This window comes from Lepeophtheirus salmonis, chromosome 12 (genome assembly GCF_016086655.4).
Source record: "Lepeophtheirus salmonis chromosome 12, UVic_Lsal_1.4, whole genome shotgun sequence".
NCBI lineage: Eukaryota > Metazoa > Arthropoda > Copepoda > Siphonostomatoida > Caligidae > Lepeophtheirus > Lepeophtheirus salmonis.
The window spans coordinates 11,793,683-11,810,764 of record NC_052142.2 but is presented as its reverse complement, the minus strand read 5'-3'; the positions used below and the strand labels follow the sequence as shown (position 1 = coordinate 11,810,764).

The 17,082-nt window shown below is 31.4% G+C and overlaps 1 protein-coding gene and 2 long non-coding RNA genes across 24 annotated transcripts in view; 2 read left to right on the top strand and 1 right to left on the bottom strand.

Annotated features, from left to right (window-relative positions):
- Nucleotides 1-17,082, bottom strand: part of LOC121127247 (retinol dehydrogenase 13) — a 61,586-nt gene that overhangs the window by 38,363 nt on the left and 6,141 nt on the right. For 18 of the 20 annotated variants that reach the window (XR_011782561.1, XR_011782565.1, XR_011782566.1 and 15 more), the window contains exon 2: nucleotides 4,444-4,830. Coding sequence is in view for 6 of the 20 variants with exons in the window: in XM_040722596.2 (XP_040578530.1) it covers nucleotides 4,444-4,826 (383 nt within the window). In the remaining 14 variants the exon portion in view is untranslated. The remainder of the gene's footprint in view (nucleotides 1-4,443; nucleotides 4,831-17,082) is intronic. The other 2 variants (XM_071892063.1, XM_071892062.1) reach the window with 2 other exon arrangements.
- LOC121127248 (uncharacterized) lies at nucleotides 9,156-11,189 on the top strand. 3 transcript variants are annotated; one of them, XR_005867700.2, is made up of 3 exons: nucleotides 9,226-9,688; nucleotides 9,786-10,680; nucleotides 10,741-11,189. It is a non-coding gene; the product is annotated as an uncharacterized lncRNA (long non-coding RNA). The 3 variants fall into 3 exon arrangements; XR_005867702.2 differs by having other exon boundaries at nucleotides 9,227-9,688; nucleotides 9,854-10,680; XR_005867699.2 differs by having other exon boundaries at nucleotides 9,156-10,680.
- On the top strand, nucleotides 11,293-15,104 carry LOC121127250 (uncharacterized). The gene is made up of 2 exons (XR_005867704.2): nucleotides 11,293-14,149; nucleotides 14,206-15,104. It is a non-coding gene; the product is annotated as an uncharacterized lncRNA (long non-coding RNA).

Sequence of the window (17,082 nt, the reverse complement as noted above, 5' to 3'; positions counted from 1 at the left end):
ACCACGGTTTTAATAATAACGTTACAGTTGATGGGTGGTTGCATTTTGTCAGAATCTGTGTATCTTCCATAGCAGTCGGTACTGTATAACAAATTGAAAATTCTAGCAATATTGACGTTATAGTGTATGAGTGGTTACATGTTAAGTCAAAATATGTCTTTCTTACCCAACAGTCGGTACGACACCACAAATTGAAAATTCTATCAAGCCCGATTACATCATGGTCTAACCCTGTATTTCTATTAACCTTGGTATTTTATAAAATTAAAAAATATATATATTTTGTCATAAACTTCAAATAACATACCAACATGCATGCATCAAAAAATGTATCTTGATAAGAAGTCCACTTTTTATTTACTTAAAAAAGTTCCCTAATCAAAATGGTGAATAAAATTACAAAAACTGTTGTGTTCAAATTTTGGAAAAAAAAGTTGTAAATAGTATTTATTAGAATTATAAAGAGGAACACAAACCTGGAAAATATTTTTTTCCTATACTTGCAAATACAAAAAAGTTATGAAGAAATGATCTTCCCTAACTATTTCATTTTTGGAAATATTGCGAAAATTATTTTTTTAAATGTTTTGGAATTTGAAAATAATCAACTGTGTATTTAAATTTTAAAATTTTATTTCCAAAATGTATAGTTTTATAGTCTTCTAAAAAAATTCCAAATTGATGTTAGATGAATAAATGAGAAAAAAAAAGGAGAAACTAATTTTTTTTTTTAAATTCAGAAAAAGACTGATATTTCGTTTAAACCATAAATTATTATGAGTCAAATTTATAAGTAAACGAATCTTCAAACAAATTTGTACTAACTTTATTTTATTTACTAATCCAATATTTCATTTGAAGTTCATTTTTCATCGTAAAAAAATGAAATTGCAATTTTCAATTATTTCTTTTTTTGTCCATAACTTTTTTGATTTTTAATAAATTTAGAAAACTTAATTATTCGGAAAGTTTGTTTTTTTTAAACGGCAATCACATTTTGAATTATAATTCAACAAACCCTATCTAGTCTCTTTGAGCTGCAGAAAACATTTTTTGCGTAACCCCCTCCCCTTTATATAACCCACCACGAAAATTGGCACCCCGGCATAGCCTAAATAGGCCCAACGGTGTGGGCACCCATAAAGGACATACACATACATGCTCTTATATATATTTATATGTATATATATATAGATTATATTACAGCCTTGATGATCACACCTTATATCAAATTTGTAAAAAGTGTGAGAGATATCCATGAAATATGTTGTAAAAAAACAAGTTACATATATGCATGCTTAAAAAATTTAACTTGACTAATATTTAGATGAATACGTTAAAAAATTATAATTTATTTCCGATAGACAATGCAAGTATTGATCTTAAGTAACATATAATGATTGACTAAAGTCTTCTAAAAGGATATCAGCATTTGAAGTAATGCTACTCAAAATATCTGGCTTTGACTTGAGACTATAAACCACAACTCAGTTTGGTTAGCTTCTCTCTGTAAAGTTCATAGTTGATTAAGGCCACTCTGTATTCTGCCCTTAACTAGTCTATGGGTACTTTTCTAACTTTTGGGGGTTCATATGAATGACTGAGTGCTAAGTAGACTCATCAATCATCATCTTCGCCAATGCCAAAAATGTCACCTTTCTAGTTTGAAAATCCTTTGGCCAATTCAAGAAGCATCATTCAAAGTAATTCAGGTTTACATGTACTTGCTATATCAAGTATATTATTGCAACCTTCTTCTTAGTACCTTCAATTATAAAACTTCTCCTTGTAAACAAACTTGAATTCTGGTGCAGCTGCTTGTAGCAAAAGTAAAGGATCTTTATCTAATAGTTCCTTGTGTAAGTTTTGGAACACTGAAATATATTTGTAGTAAGTTGCATAAGCCGATGTACTCAAAGAAAGGAAAGGCTCAACCATATGTAGTCAAATGAAGGCACCTGCACAAAACATAACTTTAGGAAATTATAAGTTGATAAAGCAACTTACTATACAAGCTAAATGATTCGATACATCTGTATACTTAAGAAGAAAAGATACAACATCTTCTATAAGGTACAGAGCAATAGTACATGTAAGGGTCAAATGATTGAATGTTTCATTCTTGAGACTGACTTAACTACTTAATTTTGGTGAAATGTGGATATCAAATTTACTAAAATTGTGATCAAAGTCAGGGTTCATTAAGCAAGTAAAACAATCTAAGGCTTGTTAACTGAGGCTTGATACTGTTACACTTAAAAATAGATAGTAATATATTTAATGTTTACTAAGCGTTCTTTCTACTTCAGACCATTGTCTTGTGATAACACGATTGAGCATAAAAGTCGGGTGGACAGGGTTGTGTTCAGAGTTTAAGCAATTGTCAACTAATTCCTCCACATTGAAGTTGTGAGGTGTCTGATCTGTTAAAACAAATTAAATTTTCTAAAACAATACTTTGACATTTCTCGTATAATAGCTAAATGTACACAAGAGCACCCCACAAGCAAATATAAGCCTGTGGAGCCTCTGGTTTCAAGAGAGGGAAATATATCAATAGGAAAGTATAAACCAAGAAATTAACTATAATTGAAAGAGGATTGAGGATAGGCAAACTTAAAAGGGCATGTCCAGGGAGAGGGGGGTGTATTGTTGATCGATCAAAAAATATATTTTTTTGTAACTACAAGACCTCAGTACATATTTTAAGTGGGACTATAGCTTTCAAAATCACATTTTATTAAATAATAAATCCTACTTCTACATTCAAAATAGCATTAGTGCAGGGGCAATATCACTATATAAAATGCAAATGTCTGTGTGTGTTTTTGTATGTGCATGTGAATCATGGTGAAACTAATGCATGGATTATGCTGATTTTTTTAATGTAGGCTTTTAAGGCTCAAGTGATGGTTCTGTTGAGATATTTTTTGTTCTTGAAGGCCATGGCGGTCTTAAAATAGCATTTTTCTACAAACGAGCTTTTCGACTAACAAACGAATACTGCACATAAAAAAAAAGATGTAAAGACTTTAAATTATTAAAGACAAGAATTATTGTCACCTTATGTTTGTGTTTATCTGTGCACACTTTTTTTAAAAGGAGATTATAAGGTTTAGAGAAGAAAAAAGAAGAGAGAATAAGACAAAGCATTTGAGATAACAATATAAAATTGAGCGAACTACAGTTCAACTTTAATATTTTTTCTTCCCTAAATCTTATAATCTCTTTTTAAAAAAGTGTGCAAAGATACACACCAACAACATCCAGCGATAATTTTTTTTTTTAATTTTACGGTCTTTATTCTTTGTTTTATATGAAGCAGAACAGTTCAGCATTAATTTTAATTTCTTAATGGTCTGGATAAAACTACTTTAGATATAATTATATTTGAATTCTTATATGCATTAATTTTATAATGTATTTTAAAATTATTTGATACGAAACTTAGGCGATAATTCTTCTTTTAGAGGGAGATGTTAACACACACGACGTATTAAATAATGAACAAAAAAAGAATTAAGAGCACATTTATGAACCACTTTTTTTTCCTTTTTTAATCTCTATACTTATTTGTTTTATTTTTTTACACACATCCCTTATTTCATTATAGATAAAACTAAAGAATAAACCTTATATTAAAATTACAAAGGATTTGCTTTAAAAAAAGGTCCATTTTGATTGATTTTTTCACTTTAACTTTTAATTTTGGTAAGAAATATTTAATGAATAAGCCATGAAAAAGTTTTCGTAAAAATTTCCCAATTGAAATATAAATAAGTCAATTTTATGACTTAATCTCTTATAAATATAAATCAAATACAATAGATCTTAAACATATATAAACTAGGCTTTATCTCCTTCCTTAAAAGTATGAATTACGTATTAAGATTACTCAAATAATGGACTTAATTATGTTTATTTTTGGAACGTCTTAAAGCAAACCTTGCCTTGCTTATTTATTAAAATTATATACAGAAATTAAAAGTTAAGTTAAAAAAATCCATCAAAATTCGAATTTTTATGGGTATTTTTTTTGAAATTGTTACCATGAGGTTCTTGATTCACATAACTTTATATCCCTCATGTCCATCTACATTTTTCTTTTCTTACTCCCCCCCCCCCTTCAACAATTATATTAAACAAAAAAAATATACATTATTTAAGAATATTGTGTTTTTTTCCCTGTTACCTATTACGTCATTTATTTCATCGTGTCATATTATTGAGGTCTACATATTTTATGTTGATCCCCCCTCCCCTCCCAGTTGACGTACATGATTATTCATAATGCCTATTTTTTTTAATTTTTTTTTTTAAATTGGATGTAATTTCACAGAATAGTTTTATTTTTCGACGTTTTTGAAACTTTTGAACAATATGCTAATTGAATTTCATCATTGGTGTAGAAATAAAAATACTTTTTTTACGAATCTTTCTTACTTGTTGTTGATAAGTACATGAATCTTAGATTCTGTTTCAAGGATTTTTGTACAGAAATCTCTAATGCTCTTCATGGATTGTGCATTCACATGTTCAACAATGACCTCACCATTAGTTTCACCTCTTATATCTATAGCAATGTCATATCCACGATTTATGTTTTCACAACCCAGGATAATTCTACCGCCCCGATGACTCAATTCCCGAGCAAGTTCTATTCCATCAGGAGTGTCTCCACGTGTAATAAGAACAGTTTTTCCATCAATAACGAACTTACTAGGGCATGGCTTTCCTTTAAAAAAACATCTGATTATTAGAATGAAAAATGTGATTCCAGTTAATGTTATGACCAGATGTAGTATAATTAATGAATTTGTTTCCATATTTCTAAAAAATAAAAATAATTTGTTCTATTATAATTCTATATATTTTAGTAGATAATAGGAATTATAATTATGAGTTATTTAATAATTTATATTATTGATTGAACTCTTGCAATTATTTTAATTAAAGACTTTGCTATTATTTATGTATTATATTGACCTAAGATATTTGGCTTTTCAACGCAAAAGCAAGCTAGAAGGATTTTTCTCAAATTGATTGTAGATAACATTTGTTTTCTTCGACAAATTATTGTCAATTTCTATCTATAAATTATTCCTATTAACACTTTAGAAACGCTGAAAATTGTATTGACAAAAGCAAACATTTATGGAAACAATGAATAATTAACAAATAGATCAATTTTATTGGAAAGGCTTGATTGGGGTAATATAACTCTCTTACATAAAATGAAGGTTTCAAAAATAGACTAAGTTCTTAGTTATGTTAACTTGCCACATAAATTGGAATAAAACGCCAATAATTTACTCAAATATGTATATGAAATATTAAAATGTATGTATAAATGAAGTAAAAAATTAATTGGTTTTTTTTTCTAATTTGGATATTTGTTCAGGATTATTTTATGTTAATGTACCATATATTTACTCAATTAGCATTGACATCCACTATACCCTTTACTAAAAATATAACTTTGTCTAAAATATTCCTACATTTGGTCTAAATAGATGTGTTATCTTAATAAAAATACCAGTAGAAGACTCGAGCGTTTGTCACTCTGATTGAGAGGCATTTCCTTTTTTGCGACTTAATAATTTTAAACCTTACAAATATAAAGAATTTTAGTCCACTCATGAAATCCTGAGCGCGCTCCCATTCGACTTTTAAAGCCATGAGCGCTTTCCCACTCAATTAAAAATGAGAAAGGCTCATTTTTTACTCGAAAAGGTGTATTTGAATTGGACAACTCTTTATGATTACAACTAAATTAAACATATCTTAAGTTCAAGTGTACTGTACGATTTATACCAACCATACATTAATTACAATACCTTATAATAATCCAAATTATTTGTTTCATAAAATAGGTAGATCAGCAAAATTTTATTTGTCTTTTGGTGTGCTTTGGGTACAAAAAGTTAGGGAATCACTGTCTTTGGGGGACATATATTTCTGAATTTTCGTTCCCTATCACACGGGTTGTTGGAATCGCTGTCAAATAACGTTTAAACAACTTCTTTTCAGTATTGTACTAATTGTGAATAAATTAACTCCCCTGACTACTCTATCACGTACATTATGCACAAGAAAACGTGCTATTTTTCATCGATCTCTAACAACGGAGGTACTGATGTGTGGAATAATGATTTGGACAATAAAAATATGGCTTCCTATTTTAGCGGTTTCTTGTGCCCATCTCGTTATTTATGACGAGTAATCTGCCCCTCTAAAACCTCCCATTACATCAACAACTTAAAAGTCTTCAAGAAATAAAAGATTCAGGGAGAGAAATGAGAATTAAACGGCAAATCATTCCATTTGGAAGTAGCAAAGTTATTTGTGTCGATTAACATCCCTTTAAATGTCCTACATCTTCCCAATTTCTCCAAGTTCATAGAAAATGATTCCATATCGTATTCCATACAAAATAAATCGTATTTATTAGTGAAATTTTTCGTCAAATACCTTTGGCAATAACTGCACTTGAGGAAAGATTGCCTTTTTTTTTATTAGCCTGACCATTGTATAAAATCTGACTCATGATGTGGAGGAAGTGCCGTACAAGACTAAATTAAAAGAAGTGCTTCAAAAGAACCCTGGCTACACAAAACTAAAGTAACTCTTCAGCAAGTGAAAACCATATATACCAATTTTCAATTATGATGTTGAGAGAGTCTTTAGTATTATGAATATGATCAATACGAAAAGGAGGTCCAAAATAAGTACTAAGAAATTGAGGGAATTGTTGATCACCAAATGGAATGAATGTTTTGTAAATATTTAATTGTCAACACGTAAATATTAACATTAATTCTATTTTTTAAATAATTTGTACCTTTATTGCCACATTTCTATTCCTTAGATTTGTACCAAAGTTATATATTCACCCTTTATAGTCAAGAAGAAGTAATGAGTACACTTCCTGTAATTATGAGTTTGATGTTCTCTAATTAACTAACAGTATATTTTATCTTGCATAAATTTACAAAATATAATATACATTTAAATATAGATATTTATGCTGAAGTTATATATTAATAATATACAACAATATCCCTATTCCTTATTCTATAAATAAATAAATAATTTAAATTAAAGTTATATTCTAATCGATACTCGTTTAATTGGGTTGGAATCGATATTTTCTTTGAACTCTTGATTCAGCAACAGATACAATTGCACCACTCTCATCTGTAGCTAATATTTTTTTCAAGTAATTTCCATAGATATTCAATGTATTGATGGGTAATTTATTCAGTTCAAATTTTTGAATAGAGTTGATGATCGAAATAGAGTTTTTTTAGACACTTGCACACTCTTGCATAGTGGCCTCTTTTATCAAATCTTGTGCATTCGATACTTTTTGCAAGGCAAATTTTCCCACTCTCATGAAGAAATTGGAAACTGCACTGTCTAAAAAATTATTCTTGACTCTTCTTCCAAGATCTCCAACGGCTTTGACTTCTTCTTCTTCGATATATTTTTACTCAACTTGATTTTGTATTTGCGTTAACATCCTTTGATAATAAATCATTTAGACTATTTTGATTATTCTTTGCTGTTTGTACTATTTTCCATTAATATATAATTCACATATTTTATTTACAGCATCATACAATCTTAATTGTGCTTCTCTATACTTCTAGACTACGGCCAATTGGTATCCTTATTTGACGTCATCATTGAATGTTCTTTCAAATATAAGATCTCACACTACCATTGCTTAATTGCATAAAATGATACACAACTTCTTCCCCGCGAAGTATAAGTATTTTGACCAAATTAAAGACTATTTCTTCCTTAAACTTATATTGTCATGACAGATTTGTCTTTATCTAAATAGTTATACGTCCCCATGTAACGAATGAACATCTATAGCCTGATGCAAAAATAATTATAGTTTTCTTTTAATTTACTCATATGTGATTTACAAATTCTTATATCCACATTCGTAAAAAAAGTAAAGCTTGTAGAACTAAGTATTGAAATTTGTTTGTATATAAACTTGACATCTAAAAATTGTTTAACTATTTATACTGGATTCTCTCTAAAACGATAGCGAGAATCTAAGAGAATTATAATTAGCACAATGTTTTTCGACAACAACGAAACATTCATATTATAATAATTAGTACATGTAGTATATAGATAAATTTTATAAATAAAATCATATAAATAACATTGGATTTGGATCGATGTTGTATTTTATAAGTGATCCTATTATTTATGGGGATGTACTCAGAAATATTCAACATTATTTAAATAATTACTACTATTTCAATGTACCGATGATGATGTCCTACTCCGTAATAAGTAATAATAATAAATATTACAATATAATACCACGATTCATACAAACTGAAATAAAATTATTACAAATTATATTTGAAATATTTAAATTCCCTACGCATGGTGAATGAATATCTTCATTATTGTAATCCTGGAATTTTATTTTCAATCAAGGATTCGACTTTGTTCTTTTATGAAGCTGGGTAGTTTTCCTCGTATCAATTCTCATCCCTTGTGAAATACGGAGTTCTGAGTAAGAGCATCTTTTGAGGTGGATGATCAAGTTAGAAGTATATTCCTCCGATTTCCTCTATCTGCGTTTGGTCCTAACTCTTAAATAGCATATCTGAAGAGTTTTGTAATTTGTTTAATAAAAAAACTAGACCTAATTTTCCAAATTAAATTAACTTTGATCTGGATTGACGAATAAACATAAATGTTATATTTTGCATCCAAATATGTGTTCAGAAACTAGACCTATCCTTCATTCTGATGAAGCTCCTGTACCAAATTAAGTATTTTCTGTAGAAAATCAAAACGATGTAGAAGAAATAAATGATGTAGACTGTGAAATTTTATAACATACATATCGTCATTTAAAAGAATTTGATCAGCAAGAACTAAATGATTTAATACGTGATTTTGGAATTAGTTTATATATATATATGTACATATATAAAATAGTCTTTATTTAATTTAATAATTACCAAAAGATGACTATTAATCATATTTATAACATAGATACAAACAATAGAGTTGCGTTGCAATATATAATAGGTCACAATTTTATATAACAATCTATCACTAGTGTCAAATTTGTCTAACCCCCCCCAAAAAAAAAAAAAAAACCGTCATCAGAATCGGGGTCAAGATAACAAATACAACACTACATATTAGAAATACAACAATCTTAAAAAGAAAAACGAAAAAAGGGAGGCGATAAGAAAAACAAAAAACAACAACCTCAACTATAAGACATGATCATAAAGATAGTATCTGACAAATTAGTAGATAAATAAGTAATTAAAAATGTAATCACTACACGCATGATGAAAAGCTAAATTCATTAAAAGCAGTGTAGGCTATACTTTTGTGAAGTTTAATGTTTTCATAATTGGACCTTGCAATCATGTTTTGCTATTTTGTAATGGATTTGGATCTAATTCTGAACGGAATAGCTATGTTGTTAGAGCAATAAATTTTTTTCCTCTGGGGTGAGCCCTCTTCCTAGGTAATGAGTGTGTTGTTCAGCTTTTATAAACCAAATTCCTTTTAGATATTCACTGTCACGAAAAACAAGGGTGAGCTTCTTTTTTTTTTCTTTTTTTTTGCAGTCTTTGCAAGGCCTGTTTCTTTCTGTACAATACACTCCAAAGGCAACCATTTATCTCAGGTAAGACTGCTTAAGAGTGAGAAATGGATCAAATAATGACCTCGGATATTGTTTCTGGATCATTCTATACTTTATTTTGAATTTTAAAATGTTGCAGAGATCATTTGGAGGCTGTCTTTTTCTCACTATCTCCTTAATCTTTTTGTTTGGTTTGAATACCCTTAGGAAGTAATCGTGTAGCATATTCAAGCTCGGATGGTTGATTGCATCCTTGGTAATGACATCGTTTATAGTATTAAGAACTAGCTCCTCTCTAATCTTATTACGAAGACCTATTTTTACTTATGGTTTCCAACTAGAGGAGCATTTGCCCCCGCTGACCGCCAGTACATCTTGAGGATGTGGTTGGATGGCTTTAATTCCTTTCATGGAGATGATGTCAGCGTATTCGTGATTGTCTCTCTGCATTCTTCCATGTAGAATGTTTTCCAAAGATAATCAACTTGTTGTACCAAGAGAAAATCCAAATTTCCCAGTGCAACTCTAGGTCCATCATTCCAAGTGGAGCCCCCTTTAGACTTTTGTAAGAAAAGTCTCCAATGACTGATTGATTTTGGAGTGCCAACAAACTCTATGCCCTTTCTCTTCCAATCTTGGGCCTTCAATTTGTCAAAAGGGGTGCATCGAAGAATGTGATTAATTCCTGAGAGTATTGTCATATTGCAAGATTTTATTTTATCAAGAACCCTAAGTTTTTGCTTATGGACTTTTATTATTGGGTGTGATATTTTCTCATCTATCCGACGTATGTTCTGGGATCTCCAGTCCTCCATTGAAACCACAGTGCCAAGGACCAATTCTTTATGAACAAGATAAGTAGCGCTAATTTTGTTTATTTTTTCCCTCAAGTTTGCCTGTATTTGTGTTTTCTTATCATTAATTAATAAACCACACTCTCTTCCATATTCTTTATGGAGTGTATCCAGGCTAGCTCTTTCTTCCTCGAATTTGTTGCTTCTTTGTATGACCGTGCAATCGTCTGCAAAGAACAGGTTGGTTAATTTCCCGTTACCCAAAACTCTAATGCCAGGTCATTTTTTTTTTTTTTGTAGAGTTATCACTGCTGATGAAAAGAGACTAGGACTTTGGGATCCCCTTAACCCATTCATCTTTGTAATTCTACCACTGGGTCTCCTTCGATATCAAAGAATGATGTTCGTTGGACATTATATTTTTAACTATGTTGCAATATAATTGTGGAAAACCTATATTTTTCGTCTCACTCAATAGAAAGGAATCTTCGATAGAATCGAAAGTTTTTTTTTAAATACAAGAAGAGAAAAGCAAAACTTTGGGTTCTCTGTTTCCAGAATTCAACAATCGATTGGAGAGACATTACTACATTTTCCGTTCGCCTGCCCTTTCTATAGCCAAACTGAGTATCTGGGAGCATACATAAAATAAAATTGTACAAATATAAGGCAACAAACACGACCACACAATTGGTTATTTGTGCTGCAGATTCTAAAACCTAGTTTACATTAAAATTTTGTTCAATATATATATATTTTTTTTCATGAATTTTAAAATATGAATGTCTTCGTTTTTTTCATCTATTGCTTGATGTCTCTCGTAAGATAAAGTGGGGCATCTATTGATGAGATATTCTACACATTGCAATTCTTCCATACATACAATACACGTTGAGCTTGTGTCCTTCCACTTGCTAAGATGAGCTACAAAAGGGCCATGTCGAGTGTAGGGTTGAACAATGAGTCTCAATTTTTCTCATCCAAGCTTCATACACTTCGGCTTCAGCTTATTCAGCATAATGTTTCATAGCTTGATCTTTTTATATCGGTCACACCAATATTGAAAGAAGAAGTCATGAATTACGTTCTTTATGTAGCTTGGAGGCGTAATAGTAAACTGGTTTTGGTTCTCAGTACCTCTCCTCACAAGATGGTCTGCAAATTCATTTCCTGTAATATCAGAATGTCCTTTACACCATTCTAGATGTATATTTTTCTCACTCATTCCTTTGATGATGGTTTCTTTACATTTTAAAAGTTCTTTACTAGTAGTAAGTGGATTAAAGATTGGAGCAATTGTTGATTGGGAGTCTGATCTGATTATTAAATTATTCAGTGTTTCTTCGTACTTGAGAAGAGTTTCTACACCTTGTGTTATAGCGAAAATCTATCCTTGAAACACAGAAGCCTCTTTATTCAATGAAGCCATTGAATGACAAATTGATGAATCACCTAAGGTAATGGCCCATCCAACCCCAGTGTCCCCGTCTTCGTCCTCATAGCCGTCCATGTAGATGATTGCGTCACGATTCTTAATCTAACTATTATTTATCCAAATATGACTACTTTTTATGTAGTAACTTGGTTGATCCATTCCATCCTTTATAAGTATTTTATCACTATGGAACCAATACCCACGACGTTTTCGAAGATTACCTATTCCATCCCAGGTATAAGAAATACTTCGTTCTACCTCTTGATTTCGTTGCCTGTTCCTTAATGTATATGTCCAGAGGAGTAATACCCAAAACAGCCTCCATTCCTGTGGTTGGTGTCGATCGAAATGTATGAGTAATTCCCAAGAGTGTTTTCCTTTTAATTGTGTTCAATATTTTCCTTGGACTTTTCTTTGTAGTGATTGCATGTCGCCATACTAGACACCGATAGGAGCTAACATGTCTGACCATAGCTTCATACAACTAGAGAACCTTGCCTGAGGTAAGTCCCCCTTTATGTCCTATGATTGCCTTCTCCATATTCCATATCCGAGAAGACTTGGTTGCTTTATATATCAAATGCTCTGTCCAGGCGAGTCCTTGATCAAAAGTCACACCTCGGTACTTGATATGTATGGCTTTTTCCATCACTTAGCCATCCATTTCTAATTGTGGAAAGTATTTGGATCTAAGTTTATAAGCTATCGAGAAGACTATAGTGCTTGATTTTGATGGGTTAAAGGTATAACCATTTTCTTTTCCGCATTCAATAACAGTAGGGATTGTTCTTTTCATTGTATTAAAAAGGGTGTGGACAAGGTTAATAAAAATACAAGGTTAGACCATCATGTAATCAAGCTTGCTAGAATTTTCAATTTGATGTATCATACCAACTGCTGGGCAAAATAGGGAGATTTGGACGGCATAGAGAATAGAAAGAATACCAAATACAAATTCACAAAAGGCCAACATTAAGAACTGGGACTAGGTTGTTGGGCAAGAGAGACAAGTTTGGTATACTTGGAATATGATATTATATCTTATTTACATTTTACAATATATATAATATTACTAATTGATTATTATTATTACGATAATAATACATATTTGGCATTCTGAAAAAGTATAATGTATACCCGCAATGAAACTGTTAGTTGTCATTTGCGATTCTCCTAACAACATAATTTATCATCATTTTCCAAAAGATCCCTCAAGGAGGAAAAAATGGGAAAGTGCTTGTCATCGAAAGGACCCCTTAGGAAATACCCTAGAATTTGTGAGAATCATTTTTATAAAATGCTTATAAAAGGGATTTAAAAGGTGAATGCTGGGATTCCTTTTTTTTAAATGAAAGAAGATGCTATCCCTTCCAGATGTCTCATAACCTGGAGAAGGATTTGAGCAAGCACTAAAGAAAACGAAATGAATGAAGAAAGTGAACCATTTTGAAGACGATTCTAATGAAATATATTTGGAGAAATTAAAACAAATCATCCCAAACCAACAAAAAATCAACTCAAACACTTGTATTAGAACAGGTTAACGCATCTAATCAAACATGTGTATCGTGGATTATACAAATAAAAAAAGCTTCTGATACCAAAAAAGATAAACTCATTCTAGAACTCGAGTCACTAAGGAAACAGAATGCAGATTTACACGAAAAATTGCAAATCCTTCAATCATAAAATAGATTATTAAAAACTATCTAATTTTAAAGAAGCGATGAAAGGAGAACTGGGTAAGAGATTTACTAAATCTCAATGTAAATTCATCATCAGTTGGAAGAGGTTTGGAAAAGGAAATGAGGAGTAATTTGTTAAAGGACTGATACTGAAGCTCTTTCCTCAAATGCTACGGTTACATTCAATGCAGTAGTCTACTTCCAGTTCCTAGTTTAACAACCCTCAAACGATTAAGCAAATTAAAAGAAATAAATGATGAAGTAGTGTTGACTGAGTCAACTTCTTTGATTCCCTATCAAAAGGGCATAAGTATTTCTTCAAATCTTTGATATCATTGTATCAATGCATAAATAATGAAATTGGCCTTCCATACATATTGGCATCTCGTTTAAATGAAGATTGTCTTGTACACTTTTTTTTCAAGAATAAGATATATTGAACGACCCCACTCTCATCCTAATGCAGTAGAGGCCATCGATCGATTTGGGATACTTGTAATAAGTAGCTAGGAAAAAATCGTCTTTGAGAATACTCCCGTCAGATCTGAAGTAGCCAAATGTTTTGTTTCTATGTTTCAACAAATTACAGGTTGTAGTATCACCAATGAACTAATATATATATACTAATTCTGTATCTCCTTTTAGGTTCTATTTTAAGCGAAGCAGATGCAGAAGATGACATAGAATTTTATTAAGACTTTCATGATATAGTTTATCCTCAACTCATTAAGGGTGAAATTGAGGAATATATAAATAATGAGAAAATACAATAGAACAACTGTCTAATGATTTATATCTTCCTAAAATCGGTGAAAATGAAGTATTAAATATGTTACTGGATATTTGGCCAAATCGTTACATCAAAATTTCTAACTCTGGGGTGTAATACTTTCAGTATCCAAATTCCTCCAAGTCAATGGCTTAAAACATTGTCAAGAGGGGAACTGCTTCAACCATCGGAATCTTTTTTGGAATTTTGCAAAAAATATAGAAGCATTTCATTAAGTTTCATGGGAATGTTTTTGATACCGAACTATATGTGATGGATCAACTCATCAGCATAATTGTGGAAAAGTATCCTAAGGAAGAATATGAAGTTATAATAAAGTTATTGGCACTCGTACATTCATTAGACTAAAGTATATAAATATTGTAACCAAAAGTAGCATAAAAAGAGAAATAGCAAGTAATGTGCGTAAAACTGCTCATTTCATTAGTTAAAAAATAGAGATAGAATTTTTTTTTCTTGAGGCTCATTAATTAATTTTAAACAGTAAACTTCAAAATGTAAGTCTAAAAACCTTGTCAAGCAATTTTTTGGAAATTGGATTCCCAATATTTTTTTCGAAGTAAGAGTTATTCTTTAACATAACTGTAATGCTATTGGGAGCGAAGATTTATGCTTGTGTTAAATCCACAAAAAGTCAATATGGGAGCTGTTTGACTGTGGATTAATCAGTTCTATTTCAATCAAGTATTCGTTATAAAATACATAAGTTTAATTAAATCATTACATAGCAATAAATATTACGATTTTTTTTAAATTCATGATCATTAGAATATCTAATTATATTGCACTTTATCACAATGACCTATTCTTTAATGCCGGGAGTGACAAAGTAACACAATCTTTTGTTAGATTGAACTCTAACAATCTCCAATGAGTTTTCATCTTGTATCTTCTATTTGACGAAGAATGCTTATGATAATTTATAGACATCCTAACAAACGACAGTCAATACAAATAACTTATAAGTAATTACAAAATATATGGATTGAATGATAGAACTGATGATTACAAGGCTGAAGAGTTAACACAGTATATCTAATAAGTAATAACTAATTAGCTTTCAATTTAATTTTTCTAATGGATTTCAGTGCAATCCCCCAATCTCCTTCGTTCCTTGCTGTAGTACAATATGGCAAAGTGATCCTCTGTAGAAACTGAGTCTTACCTTTATATGCTTCACTACGACCTGGAAGATCCTGAATGGGTTTGAATGTCTATTCATAAAATGAAGACCTTGTCAAATTGTGGAATCAAGAATGTAAATTGTTTCTTTTTTATACGATGGAAAATGTAAACAAAACACGCAACTACTTATGCACCATAACGTCAGCATTAAAAGAGTGGTGGAAGTCAAACATAAGTCGTAAACACGTTATGGTATAACCTTGTATTTCTATTAACTTTGGGTGTGGTGATGCTTTCCACTAATTAAAAGGAGGATGTCGTCTGCATAGCCAACGACCTTGATTGCTCCTTTTTTAAATTTATTAACTAATCTTTCCATAATCTCACGGCGTCCCACGGGTTGGATTGACACAAACTTCTTCGCCTTTAAGTTTGGCTGTGACTGTACGGGTACTTAGTAAATTTTTATACCAGTATCTGATACTCTCTGAAATACCTAGTTTTTCCATTGCTGCATCAGCCGAACTAAATTGTATATAATCAAATGCACCTGTGCAATCAAAACTGACGACAAATGTCCATTCTTGTTGATAGATTGATTTTTCTATAGTATCGGTCACTTATGAAAGGACCGTCTCAGTTGATAAGGTCCTTGTATATGCATGCTGTGAGTGGAGTGTTGGAATGGCTTCTTCAACTACCCACTGTAAAATCTGCTCAAGTCATTTAAGCATAAAGTTGGAAGGAGTTATCGGTCTGAAGGATTTGGCCAGGCTGTAACCTTTTTTACCTGGTTCTGGCAGAAAACTTACTCTCATTTCTCACCAGCATCTTGGTGTATAACCAGTAATGAGGATGATTTTATACAGTTCTGAGATATAGGCGATGATGCTATCCCCAACTTGTTACAGTAAAACTAGTTTCAGTTCATCAGGTTCCGAGCTTTTGCATGGCCCAAAGGATTTCCTGACCTTGTTGCGATCCAAGAAGTCTATGTTAATATCATTTACTTGTATGGATGTTCCAGAAGACGTACTGAGTCTACATTGGGGGAAATGAGTTTGTATGAGTATTTTTAGTGATTCAACAGGTGATTGCGCCTAGTCATGATCAGTTTTAATTGGACCAATAGAGTTGGACGTCGTTTTTTGCAATCTTATAAGTGAGCAACATTTTTTGACCCTCTGCTCTGCAGCAGAAACTCCTCCATGATTCTCTCTGCTCTATCTGAGCGCTGAACAATAAGCTTTCATTGTGATAAGGTGTTCACTTCTCGTGGAACTACAATGAAACTTGGCTTCGATTTTGCTGAGTTTATAGCTAAGGCTGGAAAGATGTTTGGTCCACCAGGGAATTGATTTTGCTCTGATATTTTTTCTTTTTGGGAACCCTATATCTAATACCATGTTGATAGCCTTGTTAAGCGTTTCAGTGGAATCGTCAATAACATTTGGGATTGACCCCATCAACGGTAATTATGCTGATTCAGTGTGAGACCTGAAGATAGTTTTTCTAAAATTTCTTCATTGCTCCACGATTGGCATATATTTGCTGTATACGAAAACTATATATTTTTGGTCAGACATTGATGGTCTAAGATGCCATCC